Source organism: Pleuronectes platessa, chromosome 5 (genome assembly GCF_947347685.1).
Source record: "Pleuronectes platessa chromosome 5, fPlePla1.1, whole genome shotgun sequence".
Classification (NCBI taxonomy): Eukaryota; Metazoa; Chordata; class Actinopteri; order Pleuronectiformes; family Pleuronectidae; genus Pleuronectes; species Pleuronectes platessa.
This window is the reverse complement of record NC_070630.1, coordinates 18,909,849-18,929,499: the sequence shown is the minus strand read 5'-3', so window position 1 is coordinate 18,929,499 and position 19,651 is coordinate 18,909,849. Positions and strand designations below refer to the sequence as shown.

The 19,651-nt window shown below is 42.9% G+C and overlaps 1 protein-coding gene and 2 non-coding genes across 4 annotated transcripts; all 3 read left to right on the top strand.

The window, feature by feature from the left end:
• The first annotated feature begins 907 nt into the window (after positions 1–907).
• LOC128440996 (5S ribosomal RNA) lies at positions 908–1,026 on the top strand. Its single transcript, XR_008338695.1, has one exon. It is a non-coding gene; the product is annotated as a 5S ribosomal RNA (ribosomal RNA).
• Positions 1,027–1,933: 907 nt separating this feature from the next.
• On the top strand, positions 1,934–2,052 carry LOC128440883 (5S ribosomal RNA). Its single transcript, XR_008338594.1, has one exon. It is a non-coding gene; the product is annotated as a 5S ribosomal RNA (ribosomal RNA).
• A 1,203-nt stretch (positions 2,053–3,255) lies between these two features.
• Positions 3,256–19,100, top strand: prpf8 (pre-mRNA processing factor 8). Of its 2 annotated transcripts, none has more exons than XM_053422555.1 (43): positions 3,256–3,450; positions 4,087–4,207; positions 4,310–4,478; positions 4,678–4,842; positions 4,961–5,179; positions 5,265–5,477; positions 5,706–5,831; positions 5,972–6,077; positions 6,390–6,580; positions 6,668–6,787; positions 6,868–7,057; positions 7,226–7,345; positions 7,552–7,686; positions 7,841–7,970; positions 8,093–8,289; positions 8,502–8,708; positions 9,155–9,318; positions 9,433–9,559; positions 9,887–10,079; positions 10,290–10,477; positions 10,643–10,881; positions 10,977–11,123; positions 11,271–11,481; positions 11,595–11,711; positions 11,821–12,068; positions 12,181–12,360; positions 12,489–12,624; positions 13,011–13,180; positions 13,367–13,496; positions 13,606–13,752; positions 13,876–14,036; positions 14,197–14,388; positions 14,917–15,154; positions 15,257–15,385; positions 15,671–15,784; positions 15,905–16,078; positions 16,379–16,572; positions 16,713–16,952; positions 17,075–17,216; positions 17,334–17,474; positions 17,567–17,706; positions 17,878–18,080; positions 18,467–19,100. In XM_053422555.1, exons 2-43 carry the CDS (start codon positions 4,099–4,101, stop codon positions 18,619–18,621), a joined length of 7,017 nt encoding a protein of 2,338 aa, XP_053278530.1. In that variant the 5' UTR covers positions 3,256–3,450; positions 4,087–4,098; the 3' UTR covers positions 18,622–19,100. The 2 variants fall into 2 exon arrangements, with proteins under 2 accessions (XP_053278530.1, XP_053278529.1); XM_053422554.1 differs by having other exon boundaries at positions 3,256–3,458.
• Positions 19,101–19,651: the final 551 nt, after the last annotated feature.

The window sequence follows — 19,651 nt, the reverse complement described above, 5'->3', positions numbered from 1 at the left end:
TTTTCCAATTTTCTTTGCAACCAGCAGAGGGTGCTGCTGCTGCTGCTGCTGCTTCACAGGAGAAACGTCATGGAAAGAGCAGGAAAGACTGGCCTTTGAAGAAACGAAGGATATGGAACACACACACACATCATCACTGAAGGAAGAGAGTTAACATTCAAATGACTTTTGACATTCACACCACTGCTTTAGTCATGTACTAGTAACATATCCTTCTCAAAATGTCATTGTAGGAGCCGCATTTAAGTTTCTTATGATTTGAGTGACTCACTAATTTCTCCTTCTTTCCCACCTTTGCTGAGTGCACACCTGCGACAAGGGCTGATTGGTGCACCCCCTAAATAGGACACGGAAGTGCATGACGAGGAGAAGGCTGGCAAGCAGATACAGTTATTGGCCGTCTGTTTGTGAACTGTGCAACTTGATGTATATATGCATCCTTAATTTGTTATATTTTATTTACAATAAATGACGGCCAAAGGACGGCCTTGGACAGTCAAACTCTTACTCTTTTTTGGACACAAACTGCGCGTCAAACAATGCCATCACCAGCTTTCTCCGTGTGGCAAAAGGACAACTTGGGATCTTGGGGTTATAGGAATAACTCAACCACGGTTTTTTCCCCATAACAGTCATATTTGGAGAGAAGGATGAAAGAGCAGCGAGTTTACTCACCATTAAAAGAAGAAACAGTGTATGAAACCGTGACATTGTCACTGAAGGAAATCATTGAAAATTGTCATGATTTTTTTCTCTTGCAATATTGTGACGAAATTGCACCTTGAGCTTCTATTTCCTTGACATTAAATAACAATAAAACCCAGCTTCAATGTTCACAAAGCAACAATAGTCCTCATGATGGTGATGGTTCATATGTATAAATAAGGTGTTGTGCTCTGACTCCTTCGCTTACGGCCATACCACCCTGAACACGCCCGATCTCGTCCGATCTCGGAAGCTAAGCAGGGTCGGGCCTGGTTAGTACTTGGATGGGAGACCGCCTGGGAATACCAGGTGCTGTAAGCTTTTTCCAATTTTCTTTGCAACCAGCAGAGGGTGCTGCTGCTGCTGCTGCTGCTTCACAGGAGAAACGTCATGGAAAGAGCAGGAAAGACTGGCCTTTGAAGAAACGAAGGATATGGAACACACACACACATCATCACTGAAGGAAGAGAGTTAACATTCAAATGACTTTTGACATTCACACCACTGCTTTAGTCATGTACTAGTAACATATCCTTCTCAAAATGTCATTGTAGGAGCCGCATTTAAGTTTCTTATGATTTGAGTGACTCACTAATTTCTCCTTCTTTCCCACCTTTGCTGAGTGCACACCTGCGACAAGGGCTGATTGGTGCACCCCCTAAATAGGACACGGAAGTGCATGACGAGGAGAAGGCTGGCAAGCAGATACAGTTATTGGCCGTCTGTTTGTGAACTGTGCAACTTGATGTATATATGCATCCTTAATTTGTTATATTTTATTTACAATAAATGACGGCCAAAGGACGGCCTTGGACAGTCAAACTCTTACTCTTTTTTGGACACAAACTGCGCGTCAAACAATGCCATCACCAGCTTTCTCCGTGTGGCAAAAGGACAACTTGGGATCTTGGGGTTATAGGAAAAACTCAACCACGGTTTTTTCCCCATAACAGTCATATTTGGAGAGAAGGATGAAAGAGCAGCGAGTTTACGCACCATTAAAAGAAGAAACAGTGTATGAAACCCTGACATTGTCACTGAAGGAAATCATTGAAAATTGTCATGATTTTTTTCTCTTGCAATATTGTGACGAAATTGCACCTTGAGCTTCTATTTCCTTGACATTAAATAACAATAAAACCCAGCTTCAATGTTCACAAAGCAACAATAGTCCTCATGATGGTGATGGTTCATATGTATAAATAAGGTGTTGTGCTCTGACTCCTTCGCTTACGGCCATACCACCCTGAACACGCCCGATCTCGTCCGATCTCGGAAGCTAAGCAGGGTCGGGCCTGGTTAGTACTTGGATGGGAGACCGCCTGGGAATACCAGGTGCTGTAAGCTTTTTCCAATTTTCTTTGCAACCAGCAGAGGGTGCTGCTGCTGCTGCTGCTGCTTCACAGGAGAAACGTCATGGAAAGAGCAGGAAAGACTGGCCTTTGAAGAAACGAAGGATATGGAACACACACACACATCATCACTGAAGGAAGAGAGTTAACATTCAAATGACTTTTGACATTCACACCACTGCTTTAGTCATGTACTAGTAACATATCCTTCTCAAAATGTCATTGTAGGAGCCGCATTTAAGTTTCTTATGATTTGAGTGACTCACTAATTTCTCCTTCTTTCCCACCTTTGCTGAGTGCACACCTGCGACAAGGGCTGATTGGTGCACCCCCTAAATAGGACACGGAAGTGCATGACGAGGAGAAGGCTGGCAAGCAGATACAGTTATTGGCCGTCTGTTTGTGAACTGTGCAACTTGATGTATATATGCATCCTTAATTTGTTATATTTTATTTACAATAAATGACGGCCAAAGGACGGCCTTGGACAGTCAAACTCTTACTCTTTTATTTGGACACAAACTGCGCGTCAAACAATGCCATCACCAGCTTTCTCCGTGTGGCAAAAGGACAACTTGGGATCTTGGGGTTATAGGAAAAACTCAACCACGGTTTTTTCCCCATAACAGTCATATTTGGAGAGAAGGATGAAAGAGCAGCGAGTTTACGCACCATTAAAAGAAGAAACAGTGTATGAAACCGTGACATTGTCACTGAAGGAAATCATTGAAAATTGTCATGATTTTTTTCTCTTGCAATATTGTGACGAAATTGCACCTTGAGCTTCTATTTCCTTGACATTAAATAACAATAAAACCCAGCTTCAATGTTCACAAAGCAACAATAGTCCTCATGATGGTGGTGGTTAACATGTATAAAGGCGGTATTGTGAAGAATATGAAACCCTGACATAATTAGTGAAGGCAATTATTGAAAACAAATTTAAATTTAAATTGTCGAAACACTACTTTATTTCTGTAGTATTAGCAAATCATTGTTCAACCATAGATCTCGGAGAGAATTGAACCTGCAATTTATTGTAAAACCCCAACGCTGTAGGCGGCAGTAGTGCACCGGAAACTCGATCATCCGGGCATTTGCCAAATTACGCTTGTCTTACGCATGCGTATTTTCCCACGTAAACCCACTAGGAGTATGGTTGTTATCGGTAACAAGTACGTACCTCTGGCGTAACTATCGTTTGTGAATTCCACTAAAGTGCGACCATCGTGTGGCCGCCGTTGTTCGTCGCGCCTCCGCCAGAACACAAGTCAACACACCGGTGGATCGCAGAAAGACCGCACAATCCTGAAGGAAAGAGAAATGTGGTGGTAGCCGATCGTGTATCGAATAAGATCGTCGTCAACTTTAGGAAATTACTGGTGGAGTGAAGGTAGCGAGGTTTGTGACCTTTTCTTTGTTTCCCCCCCTAACATGCAGTGGTTAGCCGGTGTGCTAATCTTAGCAGTTAGCTAGCTTACCGCTTCCTCCACGCTGGGCCATCTCAACATCAAGACTGTAACGTCGCTTAATATTCACTAAAACTCCGATGTGACTCGCTGCAACTCATCCATTTGTGATAGTTTTCACTTTTTTATATTTTCAATGATAGACAAATTAAATCTGATGATACAGAATGGTTTCACGTTTATGTATCCGCTGTTCACGTAGCCATGTTTTAAACCAGTTGAATAAGAGTTAACTTGGCCTGGTTGATGTTTTCCCTGGTGCCAATAGACTAGTTCCATTGTCTGTCGAATCATCAAATTTGATTTATTACAACTTTTTCACTCACTTTGCTTAGTGTTTATATTACGTGTTAGTCTGAAAACAGGAGTAGTACGTAATATAGCCGGACGGAGAGTTCATTGTGCCAATGTAATGCACAATGTTTGAGCTATTTGTATAAAAACAAACATTTGTATTTCATTAACCTTTCCTTAGTTTGACGATTACACACAGACACTTGACTGATATCGTAAAACTGTTTAGTATTTCATATTTTTTTGTGTATGTTTTTTATTCTCAGTGTTGAGGCACCATGGCGGCTACCTTCCCCTACAGAGGGGTCCCTCCAGCAATGCCACCAGGCGTACCCCCTCCTGTGACAGTGCCAGACTACATGTCTGAGGAGAAACTACAAGAGAAAGGCATGTCTTTTTTCCTCAAAATACAGAAAATATATGGTTCAATAATATTGTCATGCAGTTATGTGTGTGAGGCTGTTATAATGTGTTAAATGTCCTCCACAGCAAGAAAATGGCAGCAGCTGCAGGCAAAGCGCTACTCAGAAAAGAGAAAGTTTGGATTTGTGGATGCTCAGAAGGAAGACATGCCACCTGAGCATGTCCGCAAGATCATCAGGGACCATGGAGACATGACTAATAGAAAGTTTCGCCATGACAAGAGGGTCTACCTTGGGTAAAAATGAATAATAAAAACAAAAATATGTCTAGTTGAAAGTCAACGATTTTTTTGTTTGCAGGGTAACCTTTCTAGATGTCCAATTACAAAATGAAGTGTATATGTTGCCTTAATTCACAAAACTTTGGTTTATGGTAGATGGAATCCTCCACTCCTCCCATAGCTCATCCTGTATCTTTTCCTTTTTGTTGAACAGTGCCCTCAAGTACATGCCACACGCAGTTCTGAAATTGCTTGAAAACATGCCCATGCCTTGGGAACAGATCAGAGATGTGCCTGTTCTCTACCACATCACTGGAGCTATTTCCTTTGTGAATGAAATACCCTGGGTCATAGAGCCAGTCTACATTGCCCAGTGGGGGTAAGTGATAGTGTGCTGTTGGATGCTCCTAAGAACTCAGTTCCATAGCACATTTTTCTTACAAACCAGCGAAATACATACGTGTTCATTTTGAAGTCATTGCTTATCCTCCTCGTAGAACCATGTGGATCATGATGCGTCGTGAGAAGCGTGACCGCCGGCACTTCAAGCGGATGCGTTTCCCACCATTTGATGATGAGGAGCCGCCGCTGGACTACGCTGACAACATCCTTGATGTGGAGCCACTGGAGGCCATCCAGATGGAGCTGGATAATGAAGAGGACAGTTCAGTTGCTGAGTGGTTCTATGAGCACCAGCCCCTCAAAGACACTTCCAAGTAAGCTCACCACGTCAGACGTGTTAAGTTTTACAAACGTATGTGTTTCTGGTAGAATGAAAAAATAATATATTTGTGTCCTCAGGTTTGTGAATGGCACCACCTACCGTCGCTGGCAGTTCACACTGCCCATGATGTCTACGCTGTACCGTCTAGCTAATCAGCTGCTGACAGATCTGGTGGATTTCAACTACTTTTATCTCTTTGACCTCAAGGCCTTCTTCACTTCTAAGGCCTTAAATATGGCCATCCCTGGGGGACCAAAGTTTGAGCCACTGGTGCGGGACATCAACCTCCAGTAAGCACACCCTGCTTTCAATAAACGACAGAGCTATACACTTTATGCTGTTCGTAGCTATGACTGTTGGAAGCCACTTTTATCCTCATGGATGTCAACACAAACATTTTAAACTTTGTTTTAAATATTCATCTATTTAAATGCCTAAGTTGCTTTCTCTCAAATGTAAGGTAAGAACAGATGCTAAATGATTTTTGCCATAGCTGATCCCCTTTGTTTCTCCCTCAGAGACGAAGACTGGAATGAGTTCAATGACATCAACAAAATCATCATCCGACAGCCCATCAGGACAGAGTACAAAATCGCTTTCCCCTACTTGTACAACAACTTGCCACACCATGTCCACCTTACCTGGTAAGAAATTGCTTAAATTGTTAACTGTTTATTAATAGAAAAGTAATTAAAATACATTACAGCAAAATAGTTTGGATGTTATGTATTTGGAACTCCCTTGAACTTGCTTATCCTAAAACTTGTGACCTTGCCTTTTGAAGGTATCACACACCAAATGTGGTGTTTATCAAGACAGAGGACCCAGATCTGCCGGCGTTCTACTTTGACCCGCTGATCAACCCCATTTCACACAGACATTCTGTCAAGGTAAGTGTGACTGATGATCCACTTATTGGCAGCTGGGAAACGTTTAATATATGGCACTTGCAACAAAACACAAGCAAAGGTTGATAGACATCCTCTTACAAAGGCGCACTTGCATTGGTATGCTTGTCTGTGCGTAAGAACTAGAGGAATATTAAAATGAATGGCGACTTCTATTTCTGGCTGCAGATGCAGCTGGCCTGTCACCACTCAGATATTGCTTTTATTTTGGTTAATTTGAGATAAAAATTCACCCTAATACCATTTCGGATATCTTCAATACTCAAAATTGTCTTACTTGTGTTACCCACTCAGAGTCAGGAGCCTCTGCCTGATGATGATGAGGAATTTGAGCTTCCTGAATATGCGGAGCCCTTCCTCAAAGAGACCCCACTTTATACAGACAACACAGCTAATGGCATTGCTCTGCTGTGGTCGCCAAGACCATTCAACCTCCGATCCGGCCGCACAAGACGTGCCATTGACATCCCCCTGATCAAGAACTGGTGAGACATGTTGGATCAAGATCGTGTCTTATCGAGATTTTAAATGGGGATTTTTCTAAAAGTGCTTTATCGTGGGTGTTCTTACAGGTACCGTGAGCACTGTCCTGCAGGACAGCCGGTGAAAGTACGTGTATCATACCAGAAACTGCTCAAGTACTATGTGCTCAATGCTCTGAAGCACAGACCACCCAAGGCCCAGAAGAAGAGGTGAACATCAATAGTCACTTCTTATTTTTTTAACTCATCTTTTTTATGACTTGTTAACATGTTCCCTCTGTTGTCTTCAGGTATCTGTTCCGCTCCTTCAAAGCCACCAAGTTCTTTCAGTCCACCAAGTTGGACTGGGTGGAGGTGGGCCTGCAGGTTTGCAGACAGGGTTACAACATGCTCAATCTGCTTATCCACCGCAAGAACCTCAACTACCTGCATCTCGACTACAACTTCAACCTGAAGCCTGTCAAGACACTCACAACAAAGGTACAAGTAGATCCATCTCTTGACCCCAATATGAATTGATTTCATGTTATCCATTGTGGGAGGGATTATGTATAAAAATACATTTCTGTTTTGTCATTCCATCTTTTCTGCAAAGCACAAAGTTTCAGTATTAACTGACCAATTTGTTCTTATGTTTGTGTCCCACAGGAACGTAAGAAGTCCAGATTCGGCAATGCCTTCCATCTGTGCAGAGAGGTGCTGCGTCTCAGCAAGCTGGTGGTGGACAGCCACGTGCAGTACAGACTGGGAAACGTTGATGCTTTCCAGGTTGGTTCTGGCTATGGGGTTTACATTGCACATACCATCTAATTTAAAGGCTAACTACACTCGCCTACGATATTTGCTTTTTCTTCTGGAAGCAACCTCACTGACTGGTCAACTGGTGCCATTTTAATGTTATTTGGACATGGTTTTGGTTATTTTACAATCAGTTCCCACTTGGTCAATCTAACACACTTCTCTTTATATTGTAGTTGTCCGATGGAATTCAGTACATCTTCGCTCACGTTGGCCAGCTGACAGGCATGTACCGCTACAAGTATAAGTTGATGAGACAGATTCGGATGTGCAAAGACCTGAAGCATCTCATCTACTATCGGTTCAACACTGTAAGTACACTTTCTATGATGTTGATCTTCCCACTGTCTAAGAATTAAAGATCATACATTCAGTACCTTTTAGAAAAGATGCAGAATCACACTTCATAAACCTAAAGTCATAAGTCAAGTTTTGGTTCCTCTGTGTGTGTGTTTGTTTGATTAGGGTCCTGTGGGCAAGGGTCCAGGCTGTGGCTTCTGGGCTCCCGGCTGGAGAGTGTGGCTGTTCTTTATGAGGGGTATCACTCCACTGTTGGAGAGGTGGCTTGGAAATCTGCTTGCCAGGCAGTTTGAAGGTACATATACACTTTTATTTATTTATTTATTTGAGCAACAATTGGTTTGATGCACACAGTCTGAGGTAGTGGTTGGAAGGAACTGTAGCAGTTTAAACAGCAGCTTTTTTCAATTATCCCAGGACGTCACTCAAAGGGTGTGGCCAAGACAGTGACCAAACAGCGTGTGGAGTCTCACTTTGACCTCGAGCTACGAGCTGCAGTGATGCATGACATCCTGGACATGATGCCTGAGGGTATCAAACAGAACAAAGCCAGGACCATCCTTCAGCACCTTAGTGAGTCGTGGAGGTGCTGGAAGGCCAACATCCCTTGGAAGGTCAGTGCATCACAGAGATGACCTCACTGTACTGTATGTTAAAGGGGACATTTGATCATAGGATTTGTGTTACTCTGCAGTTTCTCAAGCACCTGAAGTGTTTGAGTCAAGTGCTTCGAGGCTAATGTCACCTCAAGCTTTCAGCACTTTATTTTGATCTGTTGAGTAAGAATGAAACACTGAATATTCATTCTTTCTTCCCATCATTTCAGGTGCCAGGCTTGCCCACTCCAATTGAGAACATGATCCTGCGCTATGTGAAGGCCAAAGCTGATTGGTGGACCAACACGGCCCACTACAACCGTGAGCGAATCCGTCGCGGAGCCACTGTGGACAAGACCGTGTGTAAGAAGAACCTGGGAAGACTGACTCGTCTGTACCTGAAAGCTGAGCAGGAGAGACAGCACAACTACCTGAAGGTAACCGACAGACTCTTTCATTCAAGTGTACATGTCCAAATATATGAATCCATTCATTGTATTTCTTAGCTTTTTCTGAACCTTAAAGAAATTTCCCACCCCTACGTTTGCTAGTACAGTAAATATATTTAGTTCATATCAAACTCCCAGTTTTGAATGAATCCTCCTACAAAGGCGCACTTGCATTGGTCTGCTTGCCTGTGCGTAAGAAATGGAGGAATATTAAAATGAATGGTGGCTATTTTATTTGTCTTTGGCTGCAGAAGCAGTTTTTTTCTTCACCATTCAGATATTGGCTCTGTAAATGTATACCCTGATTCTAATGTTTGAACGTTTAAATTTTGTCATCAGTAACTTGTTCTCATCTATATTTTCTAAACTTGATACACAAATACCTAGTTTTTTCCCCCACATTTTTAATTGGCGTTTACATTTTCTACTCACAGGATGGTCCCTACATCACAGCTGAAGAGGCAGTGGCCATTTACACCACCACCGTTCACTGGCTGGAGAGTCGGCGGTTCTCACCCATCCCCTTCCCTCCTTTGTCCTACAAACATGACACCAAGCTGCTCATCCTGGCATTGGAGAGGCTCAAAGAAGCATACAGGTAAACATAATTCGCACACGACCAACGTCATCAGCAAAGTTTCAGCCAAACCAGGCAACATACCTGTGTCAGAATATATGTTCTATATTATTCATTTTTATCTCTGTCTCCTAGTGTAAAGTCTCGTCTGAACCAGAGTCAGAGGGAGGAGCTGGGGTTGATAGAACAAGCCTACGATAATCCCCATGAGGCCTTGTCAAGGATCAAACGTCACCTGCTCACACAGAGAGCCTTCAAAGAGGTCAGGACCAACACGAACAGATACTTTAATTTGATAGACATCCTCTTACAAAGGCGCACTTGCATTGGTATGCTTGTCTGTGCGTAAGAACTAGAGGAATATTAAAATGAATGGCGACTTTTATATCTGGCTGCAGATGCAGCTGGCCTGTTACCACTCAGATATTGCTTTTATTTTTGTTAATTTGAGATACAAATTCACCTGATATCGTCAATACTCCAAATTGTCTTAGTTGTGTCCTGAAATTTCAAAATGAGTTATTTCAGCAGCATAGTTTGTTACCCATCATGCTTTTTTCCAGTGTCTGAATGTTTTTGTCTTTTGCAGGTGGGTATCGAGTTCATGGACTTGTACAGCCACCTGGTGCCTGTGTACGATGTGGAGCCCCTGGAAAAGATCACAGACGCCTACTTGGACCAATACCTGTGGTATGAGGCAGATAAAAGACGCCTGTTTCCACCCTGGATCAAACCCGCTGACACCGAACCACCGCCACTGCTCGTCTACAAGTGGTGCCAAGGTCAGGCTTGTCGTGTTAGAAAATAACCAGTAATAGAGGGTTATTATATGATGTTTGATCATCTGATTGTGTCATATTTTCTTCTGGATTTAAGTGGCATGAAACTGATTTGTTAAACACAGGGGCTCCAGGTTGGACAATCCCGCATGAAATGTTAACATGAACAACTGTCAACCTTTTGTTTAAGAGATTTTTGTTTCTTGTCCTCAGGCATCAACAACTTACAGGATGTGTGGGAGACTGCTGAGGGAGAGTGCAACGTGATGCTGGAGTCTCGCTATGAGAAGATGTATGAGAAGATTGATCTGACATTGCTCAACAGGCTGCTGCGTCTTATTGTCGACCACAACATCGCTGATTACATGACAGCCAAGAACAACGTCGTCATCAACTACAAGGTAAAATAGGTCATGTATAGCTCATTATCTAGACTTAATAGAATTTATACATACTTGATTAACTTTTTACAATATATTTCCCATTTTGATGCATTCAAGATGTTCTTTCATGGCTGTTTGATAAGGAATCTTTTTTGGACATTGTCTCCTGTCTTCTCTGTATAGGACATGAACCATACCAACTCCTATGGCATCATCAGAGGGCTCCAGTTTGCCTCATTCATTGTACAGTACTATGGCCTGGTGATGGACCTGCTGGTTCTGGGCTTGCACCGTGCCAGTGAGATGGCTGGCCCACCTCAGATGCCAAACGACTTCCTCAGTTTCCAGGACACGGCTACAGAAAGTGCCCACCCAATAAGGCTTTACTGCCGCTATATTGATCGCATCCACATCTTCTTTAGGTAGGATTGAATCACTAATCACAGCTCTTTCTTACTGGTCTATTTTTTTTTCGACAAAATGTTGAGAATAAGTTGTAAAAAATAATCGCTTCCAGGTTCTCTGCTGACGAGGCCAGGGATCTGATCCAGAGGTATCTGACAGAGCATCCAGACCCCAACAATGAGAACATCGTTGGTTACAACAACAAGAAGTGCTGGCCCCGTGATGCTCGTATGAGACTGATGAAGCACGATGTCAACCTGTGAGTTCCACCTCAAGACTGTCACTAATAAACGAGTACTTTTATTTTAATGTTAAGGCTTAGTGTTGAACATTATACACATTCTGGCAGATTGCATATACAGTGTTAGACCAATGGCTGTAACCTTTCCTATCTTATTTTCCTCAGTGGACGCGCAGTGTTCTGGGACATAAAAAATCGTCTTCCCAGGTCTGTGACCACTATCCAATGGGAAAACAGCTTTGTGTCGGTCTACAGCAAAGACAACCCCAACCTGCTCTTTAACATGTGTGGTTTTGAGTGTCGCATTCTCCCCAAGTGCCGCACCAGCTACGAAGAATTTACTCACAAGGATGGTGTGTGGAACCTGCAGAATGAGGTGAGGAAATAAAGCCCAAAATAAGAAATTGACATTGGCATCTTCAAAAACCATTACTGCTTCATTTTATTTTCAAAAGGTAACAACCACATTCTCTGACTGTTCATGTGTAGGTAACTAAAGAGAGAACCGCACAATGTTTCCTGCGTGTGGATGATGAATCAATGCAACGCTTCCACAACCGAGTGCGTCAAATCCTGATGGCCTCTGGATCCACCACATTCACGAAGGTCAGCAAACAACTTTATGCCCCAAAACTCCAGTGGATAAATCCAAAAAAGCAATCGTAAGGAAAAAAGACCATATCTGAATATTTCAGCATGTCGTTTTTACCCTCAGATTGTGAACAAATGGAACACAGCCCTGATTGGCTTGATGACGTACTTCCGTGAGGCTGTGGTCAACACCCAGGAGCTTCTAGATCTGCTGGTGAAGTGTGAGAACAAGATCCAGACACGTATCAAGATTGGTCTGAACTCCAAAATGCCTAGTCGCTTCCCCCCTGTAGTTTTCTACACTCCCAAAGAGCTGGGTGGCCTTGGCATGCTGTCCATGGGCCATGTGCTCATCCCACAGTCAGACCTACGGTAAGGCAGTATACTGAAAATATATTTTTTCCTCGTTGATAGATTTCTTGTAAATATATTAAGTCATGGTGCCACATCCAACTGGATCGTTTTTTTTATTTCTCTGCCCCAGGTGGTCCAAGCAGACAGATGTGGGCATCACTCACTTCCGGTCTGGAATGAGTCATGAAGAGGACCAGCTGATTCCTAACCTGTATCGTTACATTCAGCCATGGGAGAGTGAGTTCATTGACTCTCAGAGGGTCTGGGCTGAGTACGCACTCAAGAGACAGGAGGCCATCGCCCAGAACAGGTAAGGCTTTTAATTGTCAGCTTCTTAAGGTTGAATAGCGAGGATTGATTGATCCTTTGTTCTACAATGATAACTATTTGTCTATAAGAAAAGAGAGCTGAAACTAGATAACTGTTTTTCTATTTCAGGCGTCTGACCCTTGAGGATTTGGAGGACTCGTGGGACAGGGGAATCCCCCGTATCAACACCCTTTTCCAGAAGGACAGACACACACTGGCTTATGACAAAGGCTGGAGAGTCAGGACTGATTTCAAACAGTACCAGGTATGATGGAGACCCCCTGGTGTGTTGATGGGCACCACTTAATTAAGATAACTGAATTATTTTCAGATGCAATAATGTCACTGGTGTATAAATGCAGCAGTCGAAACCTCTCTGTCTGGGGCATATGAATTATATGTGGAAGTCCCAGAGTGTAGACACTACAATATACTGCTAGTTGGCCCTTTAGCTATAACCTGACCTTGTATATTGCTGGGAAAGAAGGGAGGATGTTTTTAATAAGACATGCACTATTCGCCTAATGGTGTACGGATGTAATGTGTGCAGACGGTCAAAAATTCCTCAACAAATATGTTAAATAAACATTTTGCTCTGAATGCCAACGTCCATGTAGATATTGATCGCTTTCCCGTCTTGTCTGAGTGCAGGTTCTGAAGCAGAATCCATTCTGGTGGACTCATCAGAGACACGATGGCAAACTGTGGAACCTGAACAACTACCGCACAGACATGATTCAGGCTTTGGGTGGTGTGGAGGGCATCCTGGAACACACACTCTTCAAAGGCACTTACTTCCCCACATGGGAGGGTCTCTTCTGGTGAGTGCGCTTAAACATAAAAAATGCTTTTAATGCATTATAGGAAATGAGGACTGTGGCACTTCCCAACAATTGCATTACCTTGTTTTTCTATTCCCCTCTGATTGTGTACATGCAAAGGACCTGATTTCTTTCACATGAAATTAAATTCATTAAAACAACTTCAACTTTGTTTCTGGTTTTTAGGGAGAAGGCCAGTGGCTTTGAGGAGTCTATGAAATGGAAGAAGCTGACCAATGCTCAGAGGTCTGGTCTCAATCAAATCCCCAACCGTCGGTTCACACTGTGGTGGTCACCCACCATCAACAGAGCCAATGTTAGTACAAGTTAAAAAAATATGTCTTAACAGGTCATGTACATTAACTGTGGTTGTGGTTCACACTTCCTGCACTGGCTAACCGTTTTAACCCTTTTTCTGTTTCTAGGTGTACGTGGGTTTCCAGGTGCAACTTGACCTGACTGGAATCTTCATGCACGGAAAGATCCCCACACTGAAGATCTCCCTCATTCAGATCTTCAGGGCTCACTTGTGGCAAAAGATTCATGAGAGCGTTGTCATGGATCTTTGTCAGGTACGTCCTGCACTTAAAATCTGACTTATTTTCTTTCTGCATCCTGACAAACTCAGTCAATATGTTATCGTCCGACTGCAAATCAAACACAATGTGACCAACTGCTATGAATTTGTTTTATAGGTGTTTGACCAGGAACTGGATGCTCTGGAGATTGAGACTGTACAGAAGGAGACTATTCACCCCAGGAAGTCGTACAAAATGAACTCGTCTTGTGCAGACATCCTCCTCTTTGCATCTTACAAGTGGAATGTCTCTAGACCGTCTCTGCTCGCTGACTCCAAGTATGATTTCTGGAACATTATTCACATTATGATACCGACAGAAAAAGTTGGAGAATACTAAGAACTCTCCCCAGTACAAGGAAGACCTTTTACATGAGATGTGATCCATTAAAGACTTATCTTTTTTTGTATGAATAAAATTGTTCATCTCCTTCTACAGAGATGTGATGGACAGCACCACCACGCAGAAGTACTGGATTGACATTCAGCTCCGCTGGGGTGACTACGACTCACATGACATCGAGCGCTACGCCAGGGCCAAGTTCCTGGACTACACCACTGACAACATGAGTATCTACCCCTCCCCCACTGGGGTGCTCATTGCTATCGACCTAGCCTACAACCTCCACAGGTAAGGATTGGTTAAAGCACAGCTATGTGACCAGTTATGATGGCAATATTGGATTATTAAAATAATCAATGCTATTATTATAGATTAGCTTTTGCATGATTGTCCATTTTTTTGTAGGGGCAAACGGAAAATATGTCACACAATCAACAATCTGATTTGCCATCTCTATTTTCTTGACATTCACATACTATTTTTTTTTATTTAAGTCAGTAAACCTTTTTATCTTTTCCATAGTTGCATTATTATGTTATTAAAAAGACGAGACTCAGTAATTTTATCATGTTATTAAAGTACATCTTTGTGGATTTAAGGTTTTCAAAAAATAATTAGAAATCTAGACAAATGACACACAAATTCTTGGCACCATCTCCTAGAAATTAGCATCCACATGATCATGTTCACAAATGTTCTGCAGCTGCCTGTAAAGTTTTCACACCAATGTACTAAGTTGTTCTATATGAACACAACTGTCAACGCACTTGAGATCAAACAGCATGGTTCGGTATTTAATTTGTTCTCCCTCTGTAGTGCCTATGGTAACTGGTTCCCGGGAAGCAAGCCTCTTATCCAGCAGGCCATGGCTAAGATCATGAAGGCCAACCCCGCCCTGTATGTGCTCAGGGAGCGCATCCGCAAAGGTTTGCAGCTGTACTCTTCAGAGCCCACTGAGCCCTACCTGTCCTCACAGAACTACGGCGAACTCTTCTCCAACCAGATCATCTGGTTTGTGGATGACACCAATGTCTACAGAGTCACCATCCACAAGGTGAGGGCTGACAACTTTTTTATTATCAATTGAAAATGAATATATTGCTTTTGTTTAGGAATATTAAAATGACCCCCATGTTTTCCTTGTCACTGACAACAGACATTTGAGGGTAACTTGACCACGAAGCCCATCAATGGAGCCATTTTCATCTTCAACCCCAGGACTGGTCAGCTCTTCCTCAAGATCATTCACACATCTGTGTGGGCTGGACAGAAACGTCTGGGACAGGTACGACTTGATTACTACTATCTTGAACTTTTACGAACTCTTACTATGGTCAGTTTGGGTTTGTGTTTAAGAGAAGGGCTTCTTAGTGTCTTTTTATAGTTTATTTGTTTTGTCCTGTTCTTTGTTACAGTACAATACATTCAGCATATATCACTGGGATGAAGTGATGCGGAATTTGAACATGTTAACGAAATAGTCCTCAAATACATTACCCTTGCACTTAAAACCTTTTCTACCCCTTTGGGTATATGTCGCATACACTAAAGTTTTCAATTCTTTCTGTAGTTGGCGAAATGGAAGACAGCTGAAGAAGTGGCTGCCCTGATTCGCTCCCTTCCTGTAGAAGAACAGCCGAAACAGATCATTGTCACCAGGAAGGGCATGTTGGACCCTCTCGAGGTGAGGTCGCGCTAAGAACTGCAAAAATAATTTTGGAGCCTTGATGTATCAACTTTTTGTTTGGTGGATACATGCGTTCTGTGCCTTCCTGTCTTAATACCATTTGTTTTCTTTGTGCAGGTCCACTTGCTTGATTTCCCCAACATTGTGATCAAGGGCTCTGAGCTACAGCTGCCTTTCCAGGCCTGTCTGAAGGTGGAGAAGTTCGGAGACCTGATCCTGAAGGCTACAGAGCCTCAGATGGTGCTGTTCAACCTCTATGACGACTGGCTCAAGACCATCTCATCTTACACAGTGAGTTTCACTCAGCACAAGATATTCACATCAGGATTTAATGGATGGTATCAAATTCATATAGATGTGTACATCTGTATTGAAGTTCTTCTATTGTATTTGACCCCACTGGGAAATTACGAATCAAGCTGTTAGAAAGAGTCTGTGCTTATTTATCAGCATAAATGATGGGTACTAACGAACCTGAACTGATCTATGGTGATTTACCAACCCAGCCATTCGGGTGCTATTTTTCTTTGGTTAAATCAACTAATTCGCTTGTGTAATAAGTTTGTGTTTGGTTGTCTGCTCCATCTCTAGGCCTTCTCTCGACTCATCCTGATTCTCAGAGCACTCCACGTCAACAACGACAGAGCCAAGGTGATCCTCAAGCCGGACAAGACAACGATTACTGAGCCTCACCACATCTGGCCCACACTTACTGATGAGGAGTGGATCAAGGTAGAGGTGCAACTTAAGGACCTCATTCTGGCTGATTATGGCAAAAAGAACAAGTGAGTATTGTTTTGGATTGATTTTCTTGAGCTAGAATGAAGGCATAATGTAGCTCGGATATTAATTGTAAAATATCTTTAATAGAACAGACTAGAACCAGACTTGCATTTAGTAGTTAATGCTTCCTTTCTCCCTCCAGTGTGAACGTGGCCTCACTGACGCAGTCTGAGATTCGTGACATCATCCTGGGTATGGAGATCTCTGCACCGTCACAGCAGCGCCAGCAAATTGCTGAAATCGAGAAACAGACCAAAGAGCAGTCGCAGCTCACCGCCACACAGACCCGCACGGTCAACAAGCATGGTGACGAGATCATCACCTCCACCACCTCGAACTACGAGACGCAGACCTTCTCGTCCAAGACTGAGTGGAGAGTGAGGTATGCAGGCAGTGTTTAAGTTTGTGTGTGTTGAATTCAACTGTTATAAAGGCAATAATAAGTTAAGACCTTTTGGTTTCCATCTCATTCGGCTTTAATGATCCTTGTTTGTCACCTGTCAGGGCTATTTCTGCTGCTAACCTCCATCTCCGAACCAACCACATCTACGTGTCGTCTGATGACATCAAGGAGACGGGTTACACCTACATCCTGCCCAAGAACGTCCTCAAGAAGTTCATCTGTATCTCAGATCTACGAGCACAGGTATAATTAATGCGTCTGCGTTTCTCCACTAGGGCCCTTCATCATGTGCGCGTGTGCAAACTACTGAAACCCTCTCTGTCCTTGTTCAGCACGTTCTGAATCTGCACTGTGTTCCAGATTGCAGGTTACCTGTACGGCACCAGCCCACCAGACAACCCCCAGGTGAAGGAGATCCGTTGTATCGTCATGGTACCACAATGGGGGACGCACCAGACAGTCCACCTGCCCAACCAGCTGCCTGGCCATGAATACCTTAAAGTAAGACACCTGGAGTGTGAGAAATTGATGTTCAGTAGTTGTACCAACTCTTTTCCTTTCAAGTTTTTAACTTCTTTCCTTAACTTCAACAGGAAATGGAGCCCCTTGGCTGGATCCACACCCAGCCCAATGAGTCACCACAGCTGTCCCCGCAGGACGTCACCACCCACGCTAAGGTCATGGCTGACAACCCTTCATGGGACGGAGAAAAGACCATCATCATAACCTGCAGGTAGGTGTTAATACAAGATGCTGTCCGTCTATAAACTGTTGTTTATTATTTAAGCTGGTTCATGTTTACTATGAATTAGAAAAATATTTTTGGGACTTAAGAGCTATCAGAAAGAAGCAGTATGTAGGAAATGAACTGGTACTTAAATGTATTTTTGATTTTGGTTTTCAGCTTCACCCCCGGCTCGTGCACACTCACAGCCTACAAGCTAACACCCAGCGGCTACGAGTGGGGTCGTCAGAACACAGACAAGGGCAACAACCCTAAAGGTTACCTGCCCTCCCATTACGAGAGAGTGCAGATGCTGCTCTCTGATCGTTTCTTGGCCTTCTTCATGGTGCCTGGACAAGTCTCCTGGAACTACAACTTCATGGGTCAGTAGCCGTAGTATTTTAATTTTTTTCCGATTAGCTTTTGTGTTCTATTTCATTGGATGATAATTTGCGTCAAACTGCCAGGTCACATATGTGATATCCTCAGTGCTAGATCTTCTGTTCATCTGTGGCACAAATCGTTGGCATACATTGATGGTTCCGCTGTGCCCCTGTTTCAGTTTGATTGATTTTACTTTGCAACTGGTTCACAATTGAAAATCTCTATCATGCTGAATACAAATAGTCTTTTCATTCCTCACATTAATGGACAGTATATTGTTTAAATTAGATAACTATGATTTATTTAGGCTAGACTGGCATAATTGAGTGGAGTGCTCAAACCAGGATTAGCAGAATGGATCTCTAAATATCCATTCTTTCAACAGGTGTGCGCCACGATCCCAACATGAAGTACGATCTCCAGCTGGCCAACCCCAAAGAGTTCTACCATGAAGTCCACCGGCCCTCGCACTTCCTCAACTTCGCCTCGCTGCAGGAGGGCGAGATCTACAACGCCGACCGAGAGGACATGTATGCTTGAGTCGACACGTCGCTCCCGATACATTTTGTAGATACCTCTGCCATCCTCATGTGGAGACGGTCCAGAAGAGCCGCTGTAATATTTCTATCGAACATGTATAACTGTGATGGTTGGAATTTTTTTATGAAAAGGCTTCAGGAAGTTTTAGAAACCTGTTAATCTTTTTGTTCTTTTTTTCTACGAATGTTGTTCTTTTTCTTGTTGCCCACTCTGTCTCCCTTCCTGTTTTGGTCAAGGCTTCCTTGAGTACGTCTTGAATCATGTGGCTCCTCCCTATGTGCATCTGTGTAGTTTTCAGCATAAAATACTTTCAGTGTAATATTTGGTAATGACATCATCTTTAAACGGGGAAGATTTCTACTTCCCCTCAGCTCTTTTGAGAAATGAAAGCTGTATTTTCATGCCAGTTACTATGTTGTACTGTACACCATGTGACATTGTAGCTTGGGTTTAAATAAAAATCAAATTTTTTATAAACATTTGCTATGTTTTAATGTTATCTGTAATAAAGCTACTTTCAGATCCACACTGAACTCTGGATAATCTCCTGATAATTTCCAGATGGTCTATTTGTGAGAAAGCAAATGTCGGAGTCAGTTGCCCCGGACGTTCTCTGGAGTTTCTCCAGCCGGCCCCCTTGTTATATCCATAATGTAAAATACACATTTGATGAGAAGAGAAGTATGGATTTTTTGTTTTGACAGTACAGGGGAACTGTTTAAACTTGCTTCCCACTTTGGTCAGAGCAGAGGTCAACAGTAACCCACTGAGCTCGGTTTAGTTCAGTGACACTCGCAAGTTCACTTATTTTTACACTCACGGTTTTGGAAACGTCCTGCAAAGAAAGGACTGAACTAACTGCCTCCTATTGTGATTATAGGTTTTACTTGAAGTTTTTCCCGTACAAGTGGAGTCTCTTGCCTCTTTCAACTTCATTAAATTATAATTCGATGGACTTTAATTAGGCAGCCATAGGTCAATACTTGTGACTGCAGATCTGCAGAGGAAATCCAATGTTCACGCTCCGCTG